This window comes from Harpia harpyja, chromosome 2, assembly GCF_026419915.1.
Source record: "Harpia harpyja isolate bHarHar1 chromosome 2, bHarHar1 primary haplotype, whole genome shotgun sequence".
NCBI classification, from domain to species: Eukaryota; Metazoa; Chordata; class Aves; order Accipitriformes; family Accipitridae; genus Harpia; species Harpia harpyja.
This window is the reverse complement of record NC_068941.1, coordinates 58,716,810-58,740,190: the sequence shown is the minus strand read 5'-3', so window position 1 is coordinate 58,740,190 and position 23,381 is coordinate 58,716,810. Positions and strand designations below refer to the sequence as shown.

The following is a 23,381-nucleotide window of genomic DNA, read 5'->3' as shown; positions in this document are numbered from 1 at the left end:
GATAGCGCACATGATAACACTCCTCTAGCACCTTCAAAGATACACAGGAGAGGTCTGAAGCTGTGAATGGTTCATAACCTGTGCTGTAGGTACAACAAGAGAGTGGGATGGGACAGAAAGGATGGAAATTGGGTGAACTGTTTTCAGAGCTCAACTAAAAAAGCTTAAAGAAAGCTCAGCTTTAGGGTATGTTCTGCTGTGACTGCTATGGAGTCAGAACACCAAGAGGCTGTGGTTGCACATGTGGTTTTAGGATACTTACTATCATGTTAAAAAGTTACTGCCTCAAACTGTCAAACTGGTGTAAGTTTGCTTTAATTGTTTAGCAAACTTTATGCCAGATAATTATCATCTATTGTCTCACAGATGGCATAAAGGTGGTCTAGAGTCTATGTCATGTGCTCATATATGTACAGAAATGCAACCATGCACTCTTACTTTACTTAGGCCATCTTTATCCTAACAGGAGATTGGGCAGTTCACAGGTCCAGTATTAATGGATGTGGCCACGTTAAACATTGCAATAGCTTAAACAAGCAATGTTGTTTTAAACCAGATTTGGTTACACAAGTACCTAATATTTTAATTGCAGTTTGAAATATTCCTCTGATTTAGGTGCTGGTATGGGGTGGCAAATGCGAATTACATCAGTATAAAAAGTTCCCAATGAAGACAATCTTATGTCTGTATTATACAAGGCCTGGTACATGCCAGAACATGGGTCTGATGAATAGCTACTTTAATATATTTTTCTGCATATGCAAGTGTGAAACAATCAGACAAAGTCTTTCTGCTACTGCTATTGCTATGTCTATACAATAGATTTAAGTTTTTCCACATCCTGAGCTATTAGAGCTACGACAGTAATGTTTTGTTATACAAATCTAGCTGAAAGGCTCTGACAGATCAATCTGGACAGACCAATCTGGACCAAGTCTTTCTGGGAGAGTTTAAAACAAAGGATTAATAGCCTTTGTCAAGGGCTATTAATCCGTGGTCAAAGGCTGGCAACAATCAGAAGGGAACACATACCCATGCCTTAGGTGTTCCAGTTCGTACTCTTAATATATGTATTGCCTTAAACTGTTGACAAAAGTGAGTTTGCATGGAAGCATTGGGTAGTAAATCAATGTGGTGAGAATGGGCACCTTTTCCATCCTGTTGTCTCTGCTATGAAGAAGAGTCAGCAGCAGTTTGGAGGACAAATGGAATCAGTAGCATCTTAGCTGCTGACATTTTTATGGACTAGTTTACCAGTCAGAGTCCTAAATATATTTTCACAAGTGTAACAGACCCAAATGTTTGTTACATTAGCACCACTTCCAAGATTAAACAAGACATTTAAACTGTACTCCACAGGTTCTTTATTATACTGTGGTTATTACAGATTTTAAAAATGCTGTAGCTGAGAAACATATTTCAAGGATAAAAGAAACCATCACATGCTCTGCAACTCTTAAAATATCAAAGCTGGTATGATGAGATGGCCAATTAAATTCTTAGCATGACAGCTAAGTATTGCAGCTCAGTAACATGGAAACACTGGAAATTATGATATCAGCTCCTAGAAGTTCATTCTGAGAAACTCTTTTTACTATGGGATATATAGAGCAGTCCACTTTAAAGGAAGCTGGAATTCCTGTAAACTTTAAGGAAAGCTGAAACCCGAGTAGGAGCAGGAATGAAGAACAGGTAACACGGTGCTGAAGTTGAGAAAAGCTGCATTTAAGAGTGTGTGTGTGTGTGAATCAGATAGGAGGGGGGAAATGCCTGAAGAAGTGACAAATACGATGCTTGATGTGAGAAATGTACTCACGTTGAATTTCTTGAATTTTACAAGTTTATTATAGAACAAAGGCAAACAGCGCTGGGCGCGTGGTCAAAACCAGAGGCGTACCGGTTATACTTAAACTTGTCTTTTTATACACTGTGTTTGTGGTATTTCAGAGGGGTTATTTTAATATTTCAGGTATCTATTAATATAACTTCACTTCAGACCACCCCCCCTTGTGTGTGTCTCTTGTGGTTCGGAGGGGCCTTCGGGGATCTGTAAGGGATGAAGTCAGTAGTCTTCCTCTGGCGGCCTTCAGAGATCTGCAACGGATGAAGTCAGTAGTCTTTCTCTGGCTGCACTTTTTACCCTGTCGTTTTCCTCTAGTCACACTTTTTAATATTTTCACATTAAACTCCTGGTTTTCCTCTGTTCTTCTCGTATCTTTCATGTCAAATAATCTTTGACCCCCAAAATGCTGTTCTCATGTTAACAAATCACTCCTTATCTTCTTACTTGTTCTCAATTTTACTTGTCCTTGAGTCCATATGTCTGTTTTTCTATGTTTTCACAAATCTATCTACACATCCTTTAATTACTTGAGTTACAGGATGTCTTATCTCATCAAAAGAAACTACATATTCTGCTTGTGCCCATTTATTACCTACAAACTATAAAATACAATTGATGCTTGGAATATATTAACTACATATTTCCCGTGTTAAGGCCTAATTTAGTGGCAGTGAGGCAAACATCCTTTCGGGATGTAACTTATGCAGTAGTTAGGCAAATTTCTGTGTTCTCGTTTTGCGAAAGCCAATATACATTTCACACTTGATGAGATGAGATTTTGCACGAGGCATTGAGCAGTCATGCATAGATATACATGCTGCTGCAGCAAAGCAGTTCTTGCTCTTGGACTCATTTGAACAGTTTAATTAATCTTTCCCAGAGACCTCTGAACATGAAGACAAACTGCTTTCTGATTGTGGTCAGAGAACACACATCAAGAATTGCCCCATTGTTATTTTGCTGATGTAGTTTTATTTTCTGTTCTTCCTTATTTCCTTCCTTCCTGCTCTTCTTCATTTCTCTGCTCTTCCAGGATGGAATAGGCTGATGATTATTTTTTTTCCTGATCACTATTCAATAGAGAATGAGCAGAAATATCCCCAGAGCGTGCAGGTATTCTCCTGGCATAATACTTTTGAGGCTACGGCCATTTTATGTCTTTTAACATCCCCTGGGATTCTCTGAGCTCAAGAAAGACTGTGTGACCTTCTCAGGCCTCCATTCAATCTTTTATTCTGTTTATTTTTACCTATGGGTAAAGCAGCTGCCACTTCCTTGAGTCTCACTAATGCAATAATTAGTCATCCATTTGCTTGTGCATAGCCTGTAACTGTATTTCTTTTCTTTTGATCTCAAGTTGCATGGGTACTCCAGAGTTAACACCTTAGGTGTGGGCTGACTTTGGTAAGTAGTTTTTGTGACATCAATAGCCTGATCTGGATACTTCTGTGTGTCTGCCACTGTGTGCATGGATACACCCAGCAGGGTAACATTGGCGTATTTGTTTTAAACATGCACTTAAGACAGAAATTGCACAAATAACAGAATTAGATGTTATCACTGACAAAACCAAAACTGTCCACCAAAACGTGTTACCTTCTCCCTTATTATTCTGTTTCCTAGCTGAAACAAACTTTCATGCATCTCAGTTAGGCATCTACAAAACATTCATTTACATTTTACCTTGTGCACTTTGAATGCCTGGGATGACTCTCCATCACTTGTCACAATTCCAGCACTCTCCTGGCCCCTATGGACAAAATATAATGAACATAAAGCACTGAAATGCTTGGAATGAAATGCTTTAACAAACAATGGATTGGTGGTTTTTCATCTGTTCTTTACAACATGAAATTTTAATGTAAGGTTATTTGTTGTTTTATTTTACAGGCTTGTAATCAAAACTGGCTTCTTGCCCATGTTATGCTTTATTTCAAAACAGTCACATAAGGTTTGTGCCTAAGCCCACTGAATTCAGTGGGAATCTTTCCACTAATAAGCACTGGCTCAGTCCTATTTCAGTGTGGGCATAAAATAACAGCAGATGCTTAATCTGAAAAGCCACTTTGCAGTGATAGACTAGGCTCGAGTAGCAGGCTCTATAGCACTACTCTATTTCTGCTTTGGTTTGGGGAGGGGTGTTAAGAAACTGATGGTTTTGCTTAAGGGAATACATTGTCTCTTCCACTGATCACCTATGCAGAAGCTTTTGCATTCTTGCACTTAAGCAGTCAAGCTAGCATTTACACCTCTAAAAGGTATATGGGCCCTCTGATAAAAGTGTTTGAGCACATAAAACTAGTATCAGGCATCACAGCTTCTGAACTCAAGCAAAACAAGCCTGGTGTACAGCATCACTGCAAATGGAAATACTTCTCTTACAGCAGATCAGCCTCAGGCTGGCAGTTGTGTTTTGTTGAGCAGAAGAGCTGTATCAGCTGAAATGACGGAGTTTTCCCTAGCCTGCTCCCTGCTCTACCCAGCCCGGTCGACCCCCCAGGCTCAGTCCCTGGGTGCACGTCCAGCCCACGGGCAGGCAACGCGGGCAGAATACTGCACAGCTGCCCAAGGTTTGTAATTCAGTCCTTATCCATTAAAAAGGTATGTTTTGCAGACCGGATTTTTTTGTGGGTAATAGTGCAGACTGGTTGATCTTCCTTTAAAAGGCTTCCTGGAATAAGGCAGAGTGTTACCTCTAAAAAACCTGCTGCCATACGCCCACCATGCCTGTAACACTCATAGGGACTTTGGTGGACTGGTAAGCTCCCGTTCCACTCTCATATATAATAATGACTGAAAAGCAAAATTTTTTTCTTAAAAAAGGAAACATTTAGAATATTTTTAGAGTATTAGATGAAGATGCTAGGGTGATTAGACTGGCTTAACTCAACTGAAGTCACTGGAATTATTTAGTATAAGCAACAATAAAATTGGGCACAAAAAAATCTACAGAATGGATTCTAAACTACAACCGCCCATGCTCATTACAAATTTTCTCCAATTCCTAAAATCCCTTTACTGGTCACTAGCCCCAGCTGTATGTAAAGCAAAATTTTAAAGAACATTTGCTTACAGAAAATGAAACCAGACAAACTTCACCCATACCTGAATGAATTTAACCTGTTATTGACACAGATCTTAAAGAGAAAAATCAGAGATGAGGACATTCTTAAATGCATTTATTTTAACTCAGTAAGATGTCCCATCTATAAACACAAAGCCTGGTAGTAAAACTTAAGGGTTGATACAGTACATTCAGCAACTTTTAATTCCAATGCTAATATTACCGGCAATTTCCATTTAAACACTGACACTCTCCCTTTAAACATCATCAAAATCAATAGCGAGAAAGAGGGAAGCACACATCCTGAACGAAAGGCCCTTGTGAAGTCGTTGGATTCCATCTTTCATGTAGCACTAATGAGAGAAAAGGAAGCTCGATTTCATTACCCCAAAGCTTACACAACGTTACGAATTTAGTCAGATTTTTAAGGATGCAAGCTTTTTATCAAAACATCACCAATAACCAATGAATATTAGCGTTAAAAATGTGTACAGGCGACTATCAGTTCAAAACCAAATACTACACGGACAAGCAAATGTACAGCAGGATGATCCTGTGCACATTTCCGTCGTACCGACCCCTGCCAACTTGCAACTTGCTGGGGAGGCTCAGCCCCAGGGCTCCCAGCTGGGACCCCCACGGCAGGCAGGAGCTGCCCCAAGGTTGGGGTGGTTTTTTTTGGGGGGGGGGGGGGGGCGGGAGTGGTGTTGTTTTGTGGTTGGGGGTTTTTTTAAAGCAACGAGATAGTGCGAGACTCTTGTTTTTCCCCTCTCCTTACGCCGCACTGCTCGTACCGAAGCCCTCCTTGCCAAGAAGGGTTAAAGCCAACCACGTCCAGGGGCTGCCCGTCCCCCCCCGGCACCCCCTCCCGCCCCAGCTGCTTTATTCGCCGGCCTCTAATACGGAGCCTGCTTATTTGGCAGTTTCTCAAGTTACTCCCCTCAGGCAGCTTGAGCCAGTAAAACTAGATCCTTTCATCTCGGCGGAGCTCACTGACAACCAGCCGTCTGGTTTCCTAGGAAACAAAATCTTGGCTAGAAATAGTGAATCATTTCCAGGTCACTTTCAACATGGAGAGTGGAGCAGGGAAGCATTGGACTGAGGAGGAGGTTAAAGCCTTGTTAAGCGTCTGGTCGGAAAAAAATATCAGAAAGCAACTCCACGGCACCCTGAGGAATAAAGGAATATTTATCTACATTGCTAAGAGGTTGCAGGAGTTAGGAGTTTGCAGGGACTGGAAACAGTGCCGTGCAAAGTATAAAAATCTGAAGTATGAATACAGAACGGTTAAATATGCCCACAACTCTGGGGATGTCACTAAAACCATGAAGTTTTTCCGTGATCTGGATGCCATATTGCGATATGAACCTGTCACACAATTAGCGGCAGAAGAGAACGGCAGGTGTTCTGCGACTGAGACGCAGCTGAACACAAGCCCCACAACAGACAGCACGCAAGGTAAAAACCTGTTTTTGCTTCTATTCTTCTCTCTTTGCTTAAAACCCAAAGCGGACAAAACCGAAGCCTGAGTTTGCTCGAGCCGAAGCGGAGGTTGCGCAGCCCCGACAGCACTGTTAGAACTGACTTGATGCACTCCTCGCGCAGGGGAATAAAATGTTAGCACCCACCAGTGTCGAAGTCTGTAAATACAGCGTAATTCTAGCAAAATTATGCTAACGGCTTGTATTGCAGCCTCGGTGAGTACTCGCTGGTGTCAAGGCTCCTGCGCAGGGTTGAAATGTTAAATTGAGAAAAGCTGTTTTCTTTCCCTTTGACATTCATTTGCAGTACTTTGGAAGGAGGTTTTGTAGAGCTCCAATTCAGATGTAAACTTAAAGGAAGATGAAAGTAAAGGTTGAAACGGTCATGATTTTTAAAAAGTCATTAGTTGTGATACAAGTGCATTTTAGGATTTTTATTCTTATTTCTCTGCAACTGAAAATTTGGGTATGATGACTAAAGGTAAATGAAGTTATTTTGTAAGTGATTCAACTTAAATATCTCAAATATTTAATAACTTCTCATTAAAAATTGTAATGTATTGAGGAAAGTAAAAATCATCATGTTTACCAGACTATTTTGAGGCAAACCAAATGAATACAACTGCTTTTATTCTGGAGGGTTTTTTACCAAATTATTTCATCTCTTGTTTTATTCAACCCTCTCTACATCTGCATTTAAGCTGAGCTTAACATTTCATTAGGGTCAATCTGCTATTTGACATCACTCAAATCTCCTTGTCACATCCTAAATGTCACTGAAGCATAAGCCCCAATAATAGTTACAAGTACCAAAACGAGGTGGCTAAAAAAAGAAATGCAAAGTTTAGCCGTTTGTTCCCACAGTATGTGTCAATTTACATTAATTACGATTGTGAATCTTTTTTAAGAAAACAAAAAACTCGACATTAGTATCAGAGGAGATTGCCAAAGGCACAGAAAGGAACTGGACATCTAGCTTGCTCTTGTACCCTTCCACGTCTCCCTCTACAATGCTGTTTTACAGGTCTGAGGAAAAGAAATAGCCATTTTTCTTGTCACGGTTTACCTTAACGAAAAGCTTGACCTTAATTTGTCATCCCTAACAGAAAGCCTCTAATCTGTCAAAGTCCCTTTAAATTAAAATGGCAATTTTATAATATTTTAACATGTGCTCTCTGCACTGTGTATTGCAATCCATTTTTAAACTTGCAGAACTGAAGCTAATAACAAGCTGTTACACTTCCGAGGACCACATGAAACTAAGATAGTGTCCTTCATCTGAGGATCCGCCCTTAGATTGCCCTCTGTGTTTTGATGTAGTTTGCACCGTTAATCCTAATTCTCATCTGCTTTACACCTCTAGCAAGTTTAAATCAGAAAAGGTTAATTTCGGTTGTGAATCCTGAACTAGAATATATATTTTAAAAACTACGCCTGCGTGAGACACACCTCATTTTGAAGCAGTAGACAGTCTGGTTTTAAAGGTGAGAAATGTATCGCTTAAATGCACAAGCATTTCTGTTACTCCCTTAAAAACAAACAAACAAACAATTTTTATGGATAAACAAAAATTAAATGCAACTAACTGTAATAATGCAACACTAATGGTAAGGATTTAAATGTGAAGATTTTCACAACAACCATAATTCAGCCACAAAGAAAACACACCGAGATAGAAATGTGTCCTGCAGCTATGCAAAATGCATACATCCTTAACAAGGGGCAGAGAGAACAGCTGTGAGAACATCAACTTTCTTCACTTAAGAATACAAGTCAAGCAAGTAACGCTGTACTAGAGGCCCAGTCCTTTTCCGACTGCCGTCAGAGTTGCCACCTCTGCCCAGCTCAGTACTTTCAAAGGGCACTTGTAAGGCATAAATGGCATCTGTGGCTCTGCAGCTGATGCTCCCAAGTTTGTTTTGTGGGGGCAGAGCTGGCCGTGTCGCTCCCACAGAAGGAGACGCGATTCCCCCCCCCCCCCCCGCCGTAGAGGCGAAGGCAGCCTGCTGCCCCGGCCCCAGCAGTGAACCTGACTGGTGGCCTGCGGGAGAAGGAAGGGGACTGCTTTAATGGGCTGTCGGGAGAAGGGGACTGCTTTAATGGGGGTATCGCCCTCCATAAAATAAACTGGCCAAAGTACATTTGCGTCCCTGCAGGTCACCTCCTGGGCTTCTCCCTTTCAACCCAGAGCGTAACGGGAGAAGACAGGAAAATGGTCCCTGCCCTCTTTAGAAAGAGGCCGAGAAGCCTTATTTTGACAGAGCTGGAGGAGCAAAGGATGTCTAGGCTTGTGACTTGGGTAGCAAAGACAAAATGCTATCAGCAAACTAAAACCTGTCCCAAATAATACTGTCCACCATGCACATCTTACTTTCTCTTAAGAACCTAGCAGCTATACTAATTTGTTTTGTTTAAAAAACATGGTGAGGGACAGGGCATGCTCCCAAAGAAATTACTGTATTTTTACCATTCTGCTTAGCCTCAGTCTAAATATTCATACCCATCCTTAATGTAAAGCTACAAAGCATGTCTTTGTGTTTGTTTTGTTTGATTATCTCAACTACTAGGAGAGTGCTGGGGAGGGGGCGGAACGTAAAGGAGAAAAAAAGAGTCTGCTTTTATTGGACTGGATGGTATTTCTATGGTGTTTCCCTGAGTTTTTTTTCATATCTTGTAAAATCAGTTTTCTTTCGAAAGCGTAATTGAAGAAATGAATACTGAAAATCACAATCAAATCTGAGAGAGAGGTGTCCGGACAAACTTGGTAGCAACACACCCCCCAATTCCCAGCTCGTTCGTGGAAAGATGACACTTTTTGCATAAGCACATACAGCACTGCAAGCCAGCAGTGTTCATGCTGTTCTCCCAAAATACAAGTTTTCAGAGGCAAACACAGCCGTAGCTTAAATAATCATTAAAAAAGACACAACTCAGCATGTTCACTTCTCTTAAAATTTAGTTTGTATGTTATCCCAGTAATCAACAACCAAGAAAATCCATGCAGTGATTGATGGTGCACTATGAAAAATCAGAGTTCAGATGAATGACCTTCCCATTTTATTAACTAGTTTTGATTGTCTCAAGTTAAGTATTAATAAATTGAGTACTTGATTTACAAAAGTAAAGCCCACCTAGTAATTCATGTTAAGTTACTTAAGCTCTTTTATATTTCTCTGTATGTTTAAATATTAATGCACTGGCCGTTTTCCTTGCCCTTCACTTTACCACAGCAAATGCAGAAAAATTATCAACTCTGAGCAGAAATGCATCAGCAATGAGAATATTATCATATGTATAAAACTCAGACAGCTCCTAGAAATGCAAAAAGATCTTTCGTAAATGCCGACTTGGAAATGCCACTCATACATTGTTTTCCATGTCTGGACTTTAACATTAAACATGTCATTGACAAGTATTGTATATATATATTTTTTTTAATAAGAGTTACTCTTATTGAGTAACTTTTTTGCTCATCAGATGCTTTTTTCCCCCCATCAAATACTCTAACATCTTTTTGTGTGAACTGTTCTTATTTACTTAAAGTAATAAATTGCTTTATTTTTAATACTACAGTGTAATTAAACTTGCTCACCCTAGTACCCATGGCACACCCAGCAGCCTTCCAAGAGAAAATTTATTTCCCCTCCCTGTAGTTCGCTTTGCAGCTCTTTAGAGCAGATAAAAGGCCAGTCCTGGTGCTAGAGGTGGAGGCATGAGCACACCTTTCCTGCCCTCAGCCCGGCCACAGGGGTAGCAGCTCCTGCCAGAGAAGCAAGGCGGACAGCTGGGAGCAGTTGGAGATCAGGCCACTGCATCTATGAGTCACTCTGAGCCTTGCTGAAAGTCAGGAGGATTTAGGATAATGTTTCCAAATTAATCCAAATGCAGTTTCCAGTTTCACTTGCGTCAGGGATACCAGGTTGCATCTTAACCGCACCTCGTTACTGTTCCTTGTGACGAACTACCTACCGCAGTACCTTTGAACAGGTAGCTTTGATCTGCATGACCTGCCTGGCTGGAGCTGACAGTAGCTAAGCTCCCCATACAGTGAATCAACATTTCAAACCTCCTGTCAACATCCTAGGTTGAATACAGCAGCATATTACCATAGCACAACTGAGAAGTCTGTCCTCTGTGAAAATAAAGCTGGTTCAGAACCTGACTTACATATGCTGCTTTCCAAACTTACATAGCAATTGCTATAGTGTTGCTTTTTAAGCAAATGTAGGAATGCTATACTGTAAAAAGCTAGACTGAATCCTGTTGGCTACAAATACCTCTGTTCTCTAGTCACAACATTTTCCCGCCTTCCCTGTGCCATTAATGAATTCCATTGATTTCCAGGACTCTTTACAGAACACTCTTGTTTTCTTCATACTCTTCTCTAAATACTCTTCTTGGAATTTCTTTTTTTGTTATATAAATGGATTTGTGGTAATCTGAATCCGTGTGCAAAGTCCACTTTTATTTGTATGTCCCCTATTTTCATTATCTACTTTCAAACTGTACTTTTAATGTGCTGTCCACCCCAAACACTGAGAGTCAGAAAAGCATACAAGTCACTAGAATCAAGTCAGTTTCCACAAGAATTTTAAAATACGTTTCAAACAGGCTTCATATGCAAGATGTAAAATAATTTAATTTGCCTCCTAAAACTTGTGTCCCCTTATGGGGACAGGCCAAATGAATTTTAAATTTAATTTAAATACAAATTAAGTATAGAGATTACAAAGTTAATAATCTTCTCATTCTGTATGGACGTTTTCATTTAAGCTAATTTAGTCCATACCTATTTTCATCTAAAACCTTTTTCCTTCCCAGGTGAAATACCAATTTCTTTAGAAGATGATGAGGATGCTCCAGGAGATCCACTACTTTTTATGTCACATGTCAGACCAGTTCAACTAGGTATAGTATGATGGTGCAGAGAGATCAAAACCTAAAAAGCAGCATGGCTGACAGAGCACTTTCTGATAGCTTGAATACGCCGTCATTCTGTTTCTGATCAATACAGCCTTAAAATAGCCACACTTTTGCACCATCTCCTTCCCAGTTTTAGCACTCAGCAGTCTCATGCATCGCTAGATACTCACCACTGTATATGATGTAACTAACTCCTGCATGACCACCGTTCACATTCAAAACACATCCCATGCTGTAGCTTAATCATATTAACCCCATTGATTTTGTTAAATACTAGTGGAAAGTATGCCAAATGGTAGTGTGTGATACCCATGTCAACTTGTGGATTTTCTCCAACTCATGTAATTTCCACTTAAAGCAGCATGAGTGATGGCCTGAGCCAGGAGAGATAGGCAGAGGTCAGACCTGTCCCACTGAGCAATCCAGATTTGCAGTAGTCTTCAAAGCAACTGTATCCTTTCTCCAAGCGAGGGGTAGTCAGAAACGCTTTAGTCCAACCAACCATACAACAACTCATCTGGAAACCATCCTACTATAGTAGTTTTCCTCAGAAAAGCCATTACAGAGCAAAGGCACAGATCTAGCAAGCCAGAAAGAGGGAGAAGATCCTAGGTGTGAGCCCCTTCAAGGGGCTGCTAAAGGGAAGGGAGAAACCTGAACACATTTTAGGCAGAATTAGGCAGCCAATGAGCTGATTCCTTGCCTGGACGAACAGCAGCACTGTCCTGAATTTCCTACGTGCTCTCTCCATTTTTTACATACCCTCTGTGCCCTAGCATACATCCCTGTCCAGTTACAACAACTTTCACTACAGAATCTCCAAGGTGCCATATTCAGGGAGAAAACAAGGCCCCAGCTAAACCTACAACTTTTACGTTACACACTACGCCCCTCTTGCCCGGCATAACAAGAAATTAAGGAAGAGACAAGAATCTCACATGGAATTATATGCACATATATTTAAACAAAACTTTTCTTGCAGTAAGTATCTGAATCAAATTTTACAGTAATATGTCTGTGTTACTCAGTGCTCTTGCAACACACTGCCAAGCAGGTTCATTTGGCCTGCTAAAAACTCTTCAATTCTGAGAAAGCTGCTTTCTACAAAGCCAGCAAAATAAATTCAATTGCATGGGGTCTCAAGTATGTACTGATAGTAAAATGTCTTCTCTAGTGCCTCTCTTAAGTCTTTAGATTTCAGGCACTTTTTCAGACACCACTGAAAGAAAAATGTTGAGCCCTTTGTATCTATAGTGCTTAATACTTTGGTTTCATTTCAGCAGATTTCTCATTTTGAGGAAGCTTAGAAAAAAATCAAATATGGCATAAACACATCTTTCAGGTAAAAAAATAATGTATATTGTGGTGGGTTCACCCTGGCTGGACGCCAGGTGCCCACCAAAGCCACTCTATTACTCCCCTCCTCAGCTGGACAGGGGAGAGAAATAACAAAAGGGCTTGTGGGTCAAGATAAGGACAGGGAGAGATCACTCAACCAATTACCATCATGGGCAAAACAGACTCAGCTTGGGGAAAATTAACTTAATTTATTGCCAGTCAACCAGAGTAGGGTAATGAGAAATAAACCCAAATCTCAAAACACCTTCCCCCACCCCTCCCTCCTTCCTGGGCACAACTTCACTCCCATATTCTCTACCTAACCCCCCAGTGGCGCAGGGGGACAGTGAATGGGGGTTGCAGTCAGTTTATCACACGTTGTCTCTGCCACTCCTTCCTCCTCAGGGGCAGGACTCATCATGCTCTTCCCCTGCTCCAGCGTGGGGTCCCTCCCATGGGAGACAGTTCTCCATGAACTTCTCCAACATGAGTCCTTCCCACGGGCTGCAGTTCTTCACGAACTGCTCTTGTGCGGGTCGCTTCCACGGTGTGCAGTCCTTCAGGCACAGACTGCTCCAGCATGGGTCCCCCGTGGGGTCACAAGTCCTGCCAGAAAACCTGCTCCAACGTGGGCTCCTCTCTCCACGGGGCCACAGGTCCTGCCAGGATCCTGCTCCAGTGCAGGCTTCCCACGGGGTCACAGCCTCCTTCAGGCATCCACCCACTCCACCATGGACCTCCATGGGCTGCAGGGGGACAGCCTGCCTCACCATGGTCTTCCCCACGGGCTGCAGGGGAATCTCTGCTCTGGCACCTGGAGCACCTCCTCACCCTCCTGTTTCACTGACCTGGGGGTCTGCAGGGTTGTTTCTCTTACATGTTCTCACTCCTCTCTCCGGCTGCCGTTTCTGTGTGTCCTGCAACGTTTTCCCCTTCTTAAATCTGTTATCCCAGAGGCACTACCACCGTCGCTGATGGGCTCGGCCGTGGCCAGCGGCCGGTCTGTCTTGGAGCCGGCTGGCATTGGCTCTGTCGGACATGGGGGACGCTTCCAGCAGCTTCTCACAGAAGCCACCCCTGTACCCCCCTGCTACCAAAACCTTGCCACACAAACCCAATACTGTCTTAATTTTTTTTTTAAACAAATGAGAGCTAAAATACATTTGAGACATAAGGAAAATTTTCACAGTGACCATAACAACTGTGTTTCAAAGCAGTGCTTATGGGTAAGGTATTTTGAATCACAGTGTTTTTAAAGGGAATGAGGAACAAAGGCACCTTTTTCCACTCTGCATACAGCAGAAGGAATGAGCAGTGCACCGAGTCACTAGAACTCATTTGACCTAATATCCACAACCAAAAGTGAGCTCAGTTGCAAATGAACTTACTAGTGAGAAATACTGGTCTACACGAGGACTAAAAAAACCTTATCCCTCCCAGATTGCCCCATAATCTATGGCTTTAACTGGGAAGTGCAGGGAGCACCTTCTGCATTCTTCTTCCTCTTTTCTTCCCCTGTGCCTTTTCTCTCTGTTCTCCGTGGCACACTCTGGTAGTGACTAATGAACCACTCTGGAAATACAGATACTTGAAGTACTCCCAGTAACACTGAGCAGAGACTACATCAAGCCTATCTGGTGTTGGCAGTTGCCAACCGTGGCAATTCCTGTGGTTGCATTCACCTGTAAACAAGCATTTTCTTTCACTTCCTCACAAAGAAATGAAGAAAGCATAATTGATATGTTACCTGAAAACCACCCTCCTCAACAAAGTATCAGTGAGCTGGCTGCTGCAGAGTCCCGAGTAACACAGGACTCATAGGGAAAAAACTGGTATCTGTTAGTACAGCTTTTTCACAACTAGAATGAATTACGGAGACTAGCAAAGAATGCCTCTATCTAGGACAAGTTTGTCCCCAGACAGGTTATTATACACAAGTCTGCTCCACTGAAGCTGTGTCTACAAGCAAAGGTCAGATATTTTTGCCATCACACAAAACTCAGTGACTGAAGTGTCCAACCCCCGTAACCTGGCTTGCCCTTTTAGAATAAGACGCTGGCAAAGGCATTTATCACTTCAGTATGATTGCAAAAAACTGTCAGTTATTGTGCACTTTCATGTTTGCTGTCTTTGATGAAGCACTGGAATTGTTTTTTTTTTAAATTTAGTTATTTTTGCAAAGATTTACAAAATGCACGAGAAACCACTTTCCAAACTAATTCGATAATCAAAATGAAGTCTTAAAGCAAATTCATAATTAGAAACAAGGAAACTGTAAAAAACTGCAAGAGATCATATTTCAGTGTTTTAAGCAATTGCATGGGATCCTTTACCTCCTAATACTAAAAAATAAAGTTGAAGAGTGGAGAAAATTAAAAAGTATATTAATTCTGCAGAGTAAGATAACTCAAACTTTAATTTTACTAAAAAATCCCCAATATTTTTGATTGACCTGCACTGAGAAAGGTGGAGGTTCTATACCATGAGAACTGGGTTTGTTTTCACACAAATGTTCCTGTGTGACTGAAGGCAAAAAAAAGTCTCCATTCCTCAGCTCCCAGCATGCTTTGTTAAGAGTTAAGGATCAGATTCTTCAGATCCTTACCCAGTTCAAATCTCTCTATGTGTGTAAAACCAAAAGTATGGCATGAATGCAGAAAGTTAAGTCTTGATGCTTAGTGTCAGTGACTTGGGGCCCAATTTATTGTTGTGCTAACACAGCACTTGGTATCTTCCAAACAGCACTCTTCTCCTCTCTAATGTCTGAACAACAAAACAGCTCAGTGTATTAGGGCACAGAAGAAAGAAATGTTCTTCTTAGATTAATTAAATGTACATGTGCTATCTTACTATTGGTTTTCAAGAGAAGGCAAAAATGATGTCAGAATTAACAAAAATGCTGACAAATTAATAACCAATAGCTTGATTTTAATGTCACTTCTGCTCCGTCTTTCTCTGGAGAGACAAGCCGTGAGGAAACAGCATACTTCATTCTCATTCTCTCTGTCCTTTCCCGACCCCAACCACCCAATGCAGGTAACCCGTATCTGTGTCTCTCCCCTACCCCACACGATGCAGGTAATCCAACGTCAGCAATAGAGGCTTCCAAAACACCGGCTTTTATTCCAACAGTAGCAAATGAAGGAGGAAAACACTGGACTGTTAATGAAGTCAGAGCTTTGATACGCATATGGTCAGACAAAAATATCCAGCAACAACTGGAGGGCACAGTGAGAAATAAAAGAATATTTGAACAGGTTGCTGCTAGACTTCAAAAGTTCGGAATTGACAGGGACTGGAAGCAGTGCAGGACAAAATATAAAAATTTGAAACATGAATACAAGAGTGTAAAAGGTGCCCAAGACTCAGGGAGTACAAGTAAAAGTATGAAATTTTTTAATGAACTGGATGCTATTCTGGGGCACAGCACCATGGAACAAGGAAGTAAATCAGATAATGATGAAAGTGAGAGGCCTCCAGAATGGACAGAAGCAAAATCAGAAAAGGACTCCATAGGTAAGTACTTCAGCTACCCATCTATCATTTAAAACTTTTAGTTTCCCAGCACTAGAGAGACCTGAAAAGAACCCCCCAAAAAGCAGCCAGCTAGATTAACCGATTTGCTGGGGGGAAAAAACCACTGAATGGAAATTTACTGTTTTGTCTAGTAGTTTTGTCTTACATTATAAGGTAATCTTTCAGATTGAATGATTGCCCCAAGCTTTTTTTAATAGAACTGAGAAACAAAAGGAGGGAAAAATGATGAAGACGCAGGATAAGATAAAGTGATACAGAGAGACCATTCCAGTAAAAATCATGGCAGAAGAGACTGTTTCCAGCTTAGAAAAAAAATTGGATCAGAGAGATGGTCAGACTGTGTTCCCAGAAAAATGAAGACATTGAGCAAAAGTCTGTAACTTTAGACATTGGTTAAAAAATTAACATTTAAACTGCCTTTCTCTTATGGTCCCCAGTAACCCAGTTTTATTGGCCTTTGGAGCAAGACTCCCGAACTACTGGGATAACTATTGTGGAAATAGCAAAAGGAATAGCACCAAGAATGCTGGCAGAGCTTGCCTTTATTTTTGTGTGGTTATTGATGAATAACTTGGTCATAGATGGATTAATGCAGAATTAGAGTAGACCGATGAACCTACACTACCCAGGAGTTAAAACATTTTTTATTGGTATGTACAACCAGAAACATGCCTGTTGTTTAAGAACAGAATTAAACATAAAACTCACTATTACACAGTAAGACTCCTGCACAGGGCTTGTGTCCTGGTTTCAGCTGAGATAGAGTTGTCCTCCTAGTAGCTGGTACAGTGCTATGTTTTTGAGTTAGGTATGAGAAGAATGTTGATAACACTGATGTTTTCAGTTGTTGCTAAGTAGTGTTTAGTCTAAAGTCAAGGATTTTTCAGCTTCTGATGCCCAGCCAGCAGGAAGGCTGGAGGGGCACAAGAAGTTGGGAGGGGACACAGCCAGGGCAGATGACCCAAAGTGGCCAACGGAGTATTCCATACCATGGGACGTCACGTCTAGTATATAAACTGGGGGGAGTGGAGGCGGGAGGGTCGCCGCTCGGGGACTAACGGGGCATCGATCGGCGAGTGGTGAGCAATTGCATTGTGCATCACTTGTTTTGTATATTCCAATCCTTTTATTATTGTCATTTTATTAGTGTTACCATTATCATTATTAGTTTTTTCTTTTCTGTTGTATTAAACCGTTCTTATCTCAACCCACGAGTTTTACTTCTTTTCTGGATTCCCTCCCCCATCCCAGTGGGTGGGGGGGGAAGGGAGTGAGCGGCTGCGTGGTGCTTCGTTGCTGGCTGGGGTTAAACCACGACAGCGTGATATTACGGTGGCCAAACATAAGACTAGAAGTTAGTAAAGTAATGGAAGAAGTCAAGAAAAATATAACACAGTGTCTGGCTGAAAACTACAAGAACATTTTGGGGGAAGATTCACTCTTCAGTTGCCGTTTCTAGGCTTTTTGCTAATGCATCTACTACTGTCTGCTGGCATAAAGAGCATCCTAGGTTGGACAGATCTTTTGATTTGACACAGCACAGCTGTTCTTATGTAGTACACAAATGTGGTGCCCTAATTAACATAGCATTATTTACGCAGAAATGCCTGGAGACACAGGTGAAGAGGACTCTGTTAGTAATATGTCAGAAGACCTACAGGTTGCAGATATAAAGAAAGTTTCTGACTCAGGTAAACTGAAAAGTCTATTTTATATAAATCCCTAAATTTACTAAATTAAGATGGATTTCTAAAATAAGCCCACATTGTAATTATGGTTAGAAAATGAAGAGGCCTAAAAAATTTATAAGCAGAAGATAACATAATAGTGATAACCATACTTTCAATACAGGCATATGTGCACATCTACAGTGCTCTGCTGAATTTGATAAAAATAGTCTATCAAAGATTCATGACACAAGATGTCAAGAAGAAGAAACTATTGGTTTAAGCAAGTTGAGTGCAATGTATTACTGCATTTACTTTTACTTAAACTGTGTCTTCCCAAGGATTAGAATTGTTCAGTCTCCTGTGCATGAACTAATACAGCATTCTCTTTTTCACAATATAATGTGATCATTATTTAATATAATTGTGTAAATGCTCATGTCAGGGGATGAAAACTTCATTTAAGAGTATCACTACTAGCACTGAATATGAAGGCATATGCTCTTTACAAAGAAATATTATGGCTTACATCTGAAAGCATAACTTTCAGGGGAAGCGGGAGTTTAACATTCAGCTAGAGACACATGAAAGTCTCAAAGGCTGACAGACTTGACTCTCCACAACAGGGCCTCATGATCTCTTTCGGAAGCATGAGGCAGAATATGGTCTAAATTAGGCATTAAGGAGTAGTCTTAAGGAATTTAAAATGGTCTAACATGAACTTGAAAGATTTTAATGTCAAATTAAAAATCTTCTGACAGATGATGTTACTGTAAATACTACTCCAGAGAATCGGGCAGCTCTGCATATCACGAAAGAAACAGCTATGACAAGTAAGTAAAGACATGGTTGATCATGAGAGGTAATTTGAGCTATACCAGACAGTAGTATTTTTGTTTTACCATTTAAGAGCAATTACATTTATTAATTTAAATTTACTAACAAAGAAATATATAACTGGCCTTTTACCAAATCACCATGGGCACTTGAGGCATTCATTGTAGAAAAATAGGTTGTTATGAAAAGTGCATTGCCTATAGGGACCTCATTTTGAGAGAGACAAAATATATAAGAAATCATAAGCAGTACTTTGTAGGATCCAGTTAAGACTACTTGTAAAATGCATCAAATTCCATTTCTCCCCATCAACAAGTAAAATTACTACATACACGTGAACAGTACTTAAGACATGGTAATAATACATAGATTCAGCAGTGCCACTAAACTGTCATCTGACACAGTTTTCAACTGCCTGCAGCTACATAATATTGTAGCTTTTTGGACTGCAATCTTACAAATGAGTTATTTAAGATAAAGTTAACTGAATACTTCTAGTAAAGTTCTGAGTACTCGTTTTTGACACTTTAACATGCCTTTAGGATAAGTGTAGGTGTTAAGACATCTATAGCTTACCTTGGTTACCATTTCCCTTCTCAAATATATGTATTTTAACTGCCTATTTTGTTTGTTTCTGGGTAACTGTAATTGCAATCTGATTTTGTGGGGAAAGATTAAAATAGCAAATGGTTCAAAAGTGTTTCTGGCTCAGCCTATCCACTCTAAAGACTACTGTTCAAACTTCTGTGGGGAAAACAAGGCAAAACCACAGCAACTCATCATGAAGAGATGCAGTTTCAGTTTCCAGAATTCTTTTCCTCATTCCCAAATGAAGAATACAGACTCAAATAATTTTATCACAGGTGGTAAAAAACACCTAGACTTTAATGTTATTAAGGGTCACATAATTAGGTATTACATAAAGCAGAGAAAAGATGCGTGCTTTTTACGTTACAATATCATGGAGATCCTTTATTCTCTAATTGTGGTACATGCCTTTCCTAGACAGTTCAAATAAATTTAAAGTGAGAAACTGGTAAGTAAAGAGATTTTATATACCTCTGTATTTATAATTTACTTGCTGATAAATAGTGAAAAAGGCAATCGGGCAGTGATACGTCACATTGGTTCTTTGATATCAGTAGATGTCTGACAATCGATAGCCTTTAGGATGTGACTTCTTAAGGATGACTCCATATTCAACAGAACTTTTGTAGAAAACTGTTTCTCAACAAGCATGTAATTATAATTAATATATACTCATATGCCTTTAAAAAAATTGGTAAAAAAACCCAATTTGACATAAATAAGAATTTAGAAATTCTGTTAACCTTGTATCAGGGCATCTTCCTAATTAGTACATGGAGTTAATGTACTCTGCAGTCAGTTATACATACACTTGCCTATATATATATTTGCTAGCCTGGGCAGACATCTGTTTTCTGGCAACTGCAGCTGTGTAAATGCACAGAGGTGCACAAGCTGCCTCAGAAGTGCACATGCTGCTCACGATCTTACATGTCAGCCTGCGTTATTAGCCACAGTAACATCACCACCACTGCCAGTCTTTATAAACAGTCCAATCAGCTTTGCCATACTCTGGTAAGGAAAAAATTAAGATGGTATTAGTCAAAAGACAAATACACCAGTTTCAGGAAAATACCTAGTTATTTGTTGTTTCATGGTATTGTTTTTCTCCTCTCAAAGAGCAGCAAATGCCCACCTGACAAGGAAAAGGTGGAGGTAAATAAATCCTTACATGTTCTTCTACAGACTTACTGTAAGAGTTTACTGAACTTTCTCTGACAGCACTGCCCTGGAGTGGCTTTCCCAACAGACAGGCCAGCAGAGGGTGCAAGAGTATCACAGCAATCACAAACCCATTTAGTTTTTAGTAAAAGCAGCCTAGGAAAGGCTGGGTCCACCGTAATTTTTTCTCTTTTCTGGTAAAAGATACCCACATTAAATCAATCTGGAAATAAAACCTTATTTAGTCATTTTGACTGATGTCTTCTATTTTATGGGATCACTTTTAAGGGCAGTTAATTCCAGAGATCTATTCAGAAGAGCCAATTGCTGCAGTTTGCACAGGCAGTAGTCAGTCAATTCAAACTCCACGCACATGTACATTCCACATGTGTCAGACTCTCCAGTACAACCACAGACTGTGTATAGGTGTTTGATTAAATCTGAAGTGCCAGGGAACAACAGTGGAGATGAAAACAAGATTCTAAGGAATGCCAGTAGCCTGATGTTCTTAAAAAATACCTACAGCAAGTATTTTGCTTCAAACAAATGACTTTTCTTGTTATTTTTTAGGATTTTTGGTGCCCCACATACTTTACTATATGTCCCTCTCAGAACAAATTTGGAATAAGTCATGACACTGCCAAGATACGTTCATAAGCAAGGGCTTTTTAAAAATCTGTTGTTTAAAGTTAAGATCTTAAGTTGGTACATACTCAGGCACTTATGTTGGCTTGAACACTTGCTGCTGTGTGCTTGGAATTTTAAAATGATACACAGATATAAAGTCAAAAGAAAATGTTTTAATACATATGCCGCAGGCTGGCATGAAGTAGAGTGTTTCAGAGAAATGCAAACCCAGAAGTTCTTGATTATTCATTGGCTTAGCCCAAGGCATACTTGGGCTGCAGATACAAACTCCTAACTGTGCATCCAAATTGTCTGTATCCAGTCTCATAGATCTGCATGACAGAGATGGCAGCAACTTTGCAAGCTGTTGGGGAGTAAACATAGGCCACACACTGAAAATTTTCCCTAGCTTTGACATTTCCCGCTCCCGTTTTATACTCTACAAGACACACATGAGAGTAAGGATTAGGAGTCAAATTACTAATCTTGCCTCCTGAGCCAGAAAACAGGATAAACAGTGATAGTGACAGAGTGCCAGAAGAGAACAGAGCTTGTATCAGTCTGAGCGGGTAAAAGGAAAGACTGTGACAGCATTGCTCTGGTGGCCTTGTGAGCAATGCTTCAAAAACAAAGTAGAGATTAAGCATATTTGCTGGCAGCTGTCTATAGCTTCACTAAACAATGCGGAGGGAGCCACCGTGTTTTATCCATGCCAGAAACTGTCGACGGTTTGTTCTGTTTGGCTCAGCCTTGCTCTCCTCATGCCTGCCTTCCAAAAACTCTGAACGGCGGCTTAGAAAAAAAGCCAGGCTCCCTAGCCACATTCATGGCTCGCTAAGAAAAAAAAATTAAAAGGCGCACGATGCTGGTCACATCGTAAAGAACATCTGATGCAAACAAGGCCGTATTGATTTGGGGGGTAATTTTTAATCAAATGGCTCTAGATTATGCTTTATTGCTCAATGTTTAGGGGCAATATTCTTGAATGGACTGAGAACAGGCTGGGTGCCAGAAACTGCTGTCATCGATCCGCGGTGTGGCCTTCACCATTTAATCTCTGTACAGCAGTGTCCTCACCTGGAAACGAGGAGGACGGGAAAGACCACTTGCATCATCCGCCTGCCTGTCCATCCCTCCCCTCGGTCCCGGTCGGAGGGGCGGAGGTCTCCCTTAAACACCACAGGGCCAATGGCAGGGGAGGGGAGATCTCCTCCCCGTGGAGGGGAGCCCAGGGACACCTCTGTCACCCCAGCTGTGTGATGTAAACCCCTCGCAAGCTGCAGCCCGGGGGATGCTCTCAGGACAGGCATTTAGGACTTTGTCTTGGTCACGCAGGCAGGCAGCCTTGCAGATCAATCGTCCAGGCAGAGTACCCTGACGCAATGTCAGGACCGACCCGTGCCCCTTTTGGGGCTAATTCAGTGACTCTTGGCATCAGTCGCTTAGGAGTCTTTCAATCATTTTAGTACGTATTGAAGCACCCCTTATGAAAGCCACTGTCTTGCCTGTTCCGCTGCGTAGGGGTTCACCAGCTACTACGTATCTTACAACCACGATCAGCGAACCATTCTACAAATTGTGATCCAGGTTTAAATAACTTAAGAGTTTGCGCATTTAATCCGTAAACATATTATGCAGCTGTTACGTGGTGTTCTGGATTTATTTTAATATATAAGTGCATACACGCTGCTCCTAAGCCCACTACTGCAGAGAAATGGCAGCTTTAACATATTAAGAGACTAAATCTTTAACAATAGTAATCATTAATGGCATTCTGAAGTTGGTGATTCTCGAGACATAACTCAAGACCTGTTTAGTTAATAAGAACTCTGTAAATTTTTTTACAGAAATCCCTGAAGATGAGGGGGACATTGCTAACTCCACCCCGGCAGCTCTGGAAGCTACACAAATAAAGAAGGAGACGATTGACATAGGTAGGTCAAAACTGTGTCTTGATGGTTGTAACAGCACATCCTACTTTACTGGGAACTGCAGATTTCTAAGGTTCATATGTTATTCCCGCATGTTACATCATTCTACTTCTAGGTTATGATAAAATCTGGTTTTTGTTTGTTTGCATAGTGCAAAAATGTATAAACACTTATTTCTCCTTCCCCCAATTAATAACAAGATCTTATTTTCCCAGACATTATACTCCTTATTATGCTAGATGTGATAAGTCTGCATTTGATTGTGACATAAATACTGTTCTTCTTCATACACGGTTGCTAGAGAGGATAAATTGGAGAGCTAAATAGTTGTCTCAGAAACACTGAACATTTCATACCTTGTCTGTCTTTTCAAACTACTTCATG

At 40.8% G+C, this 23,381-nt stretch overlaps 1 protein-coding gene across 1 annotated transcript in view; it reads left to right on the top strand.

Moving 5' to 3' along the window:
• The first annotated feature begins 5,962 nt into the window (after positions 1-5,962).
• PAICS (phosphoribosylaminoimidazole carboxylase and phosphoribosylaminoimidazolesuccinocarboxamide synthase) overlaps positions 5,963-23,381 on the top strand; it is a 43,753-nt gene continuing 26,334 nt past the window's right edge. The window contains exons 1-6 of the mRNA XM_052781013.1: positions 5,963-6,365; positions 11,210-11,296; positions 15,686-16,165; positions 17,788-17,877; positions 18,615-18,686; positions 22,914-23,000. Coding sequence (XP_052636973.1) covers positions 5,978-6,365; positions 11,210-11,296; positions 15,686-16,165; positions 17,788-17,877; positions 18,615-18,686; positions 22,914-23,000 — 1,204 coding nt within the window. The 5' untranslated portion in view covers positions 5,963-5,977. The remainder of the gene's footprint in view (positions 6,366-11,209; positions 11,297-15,685; positions 16,166-17,787; positions 17,878-18,614; positions 18,687-22,913; positions 23,001-23,381) is intronic.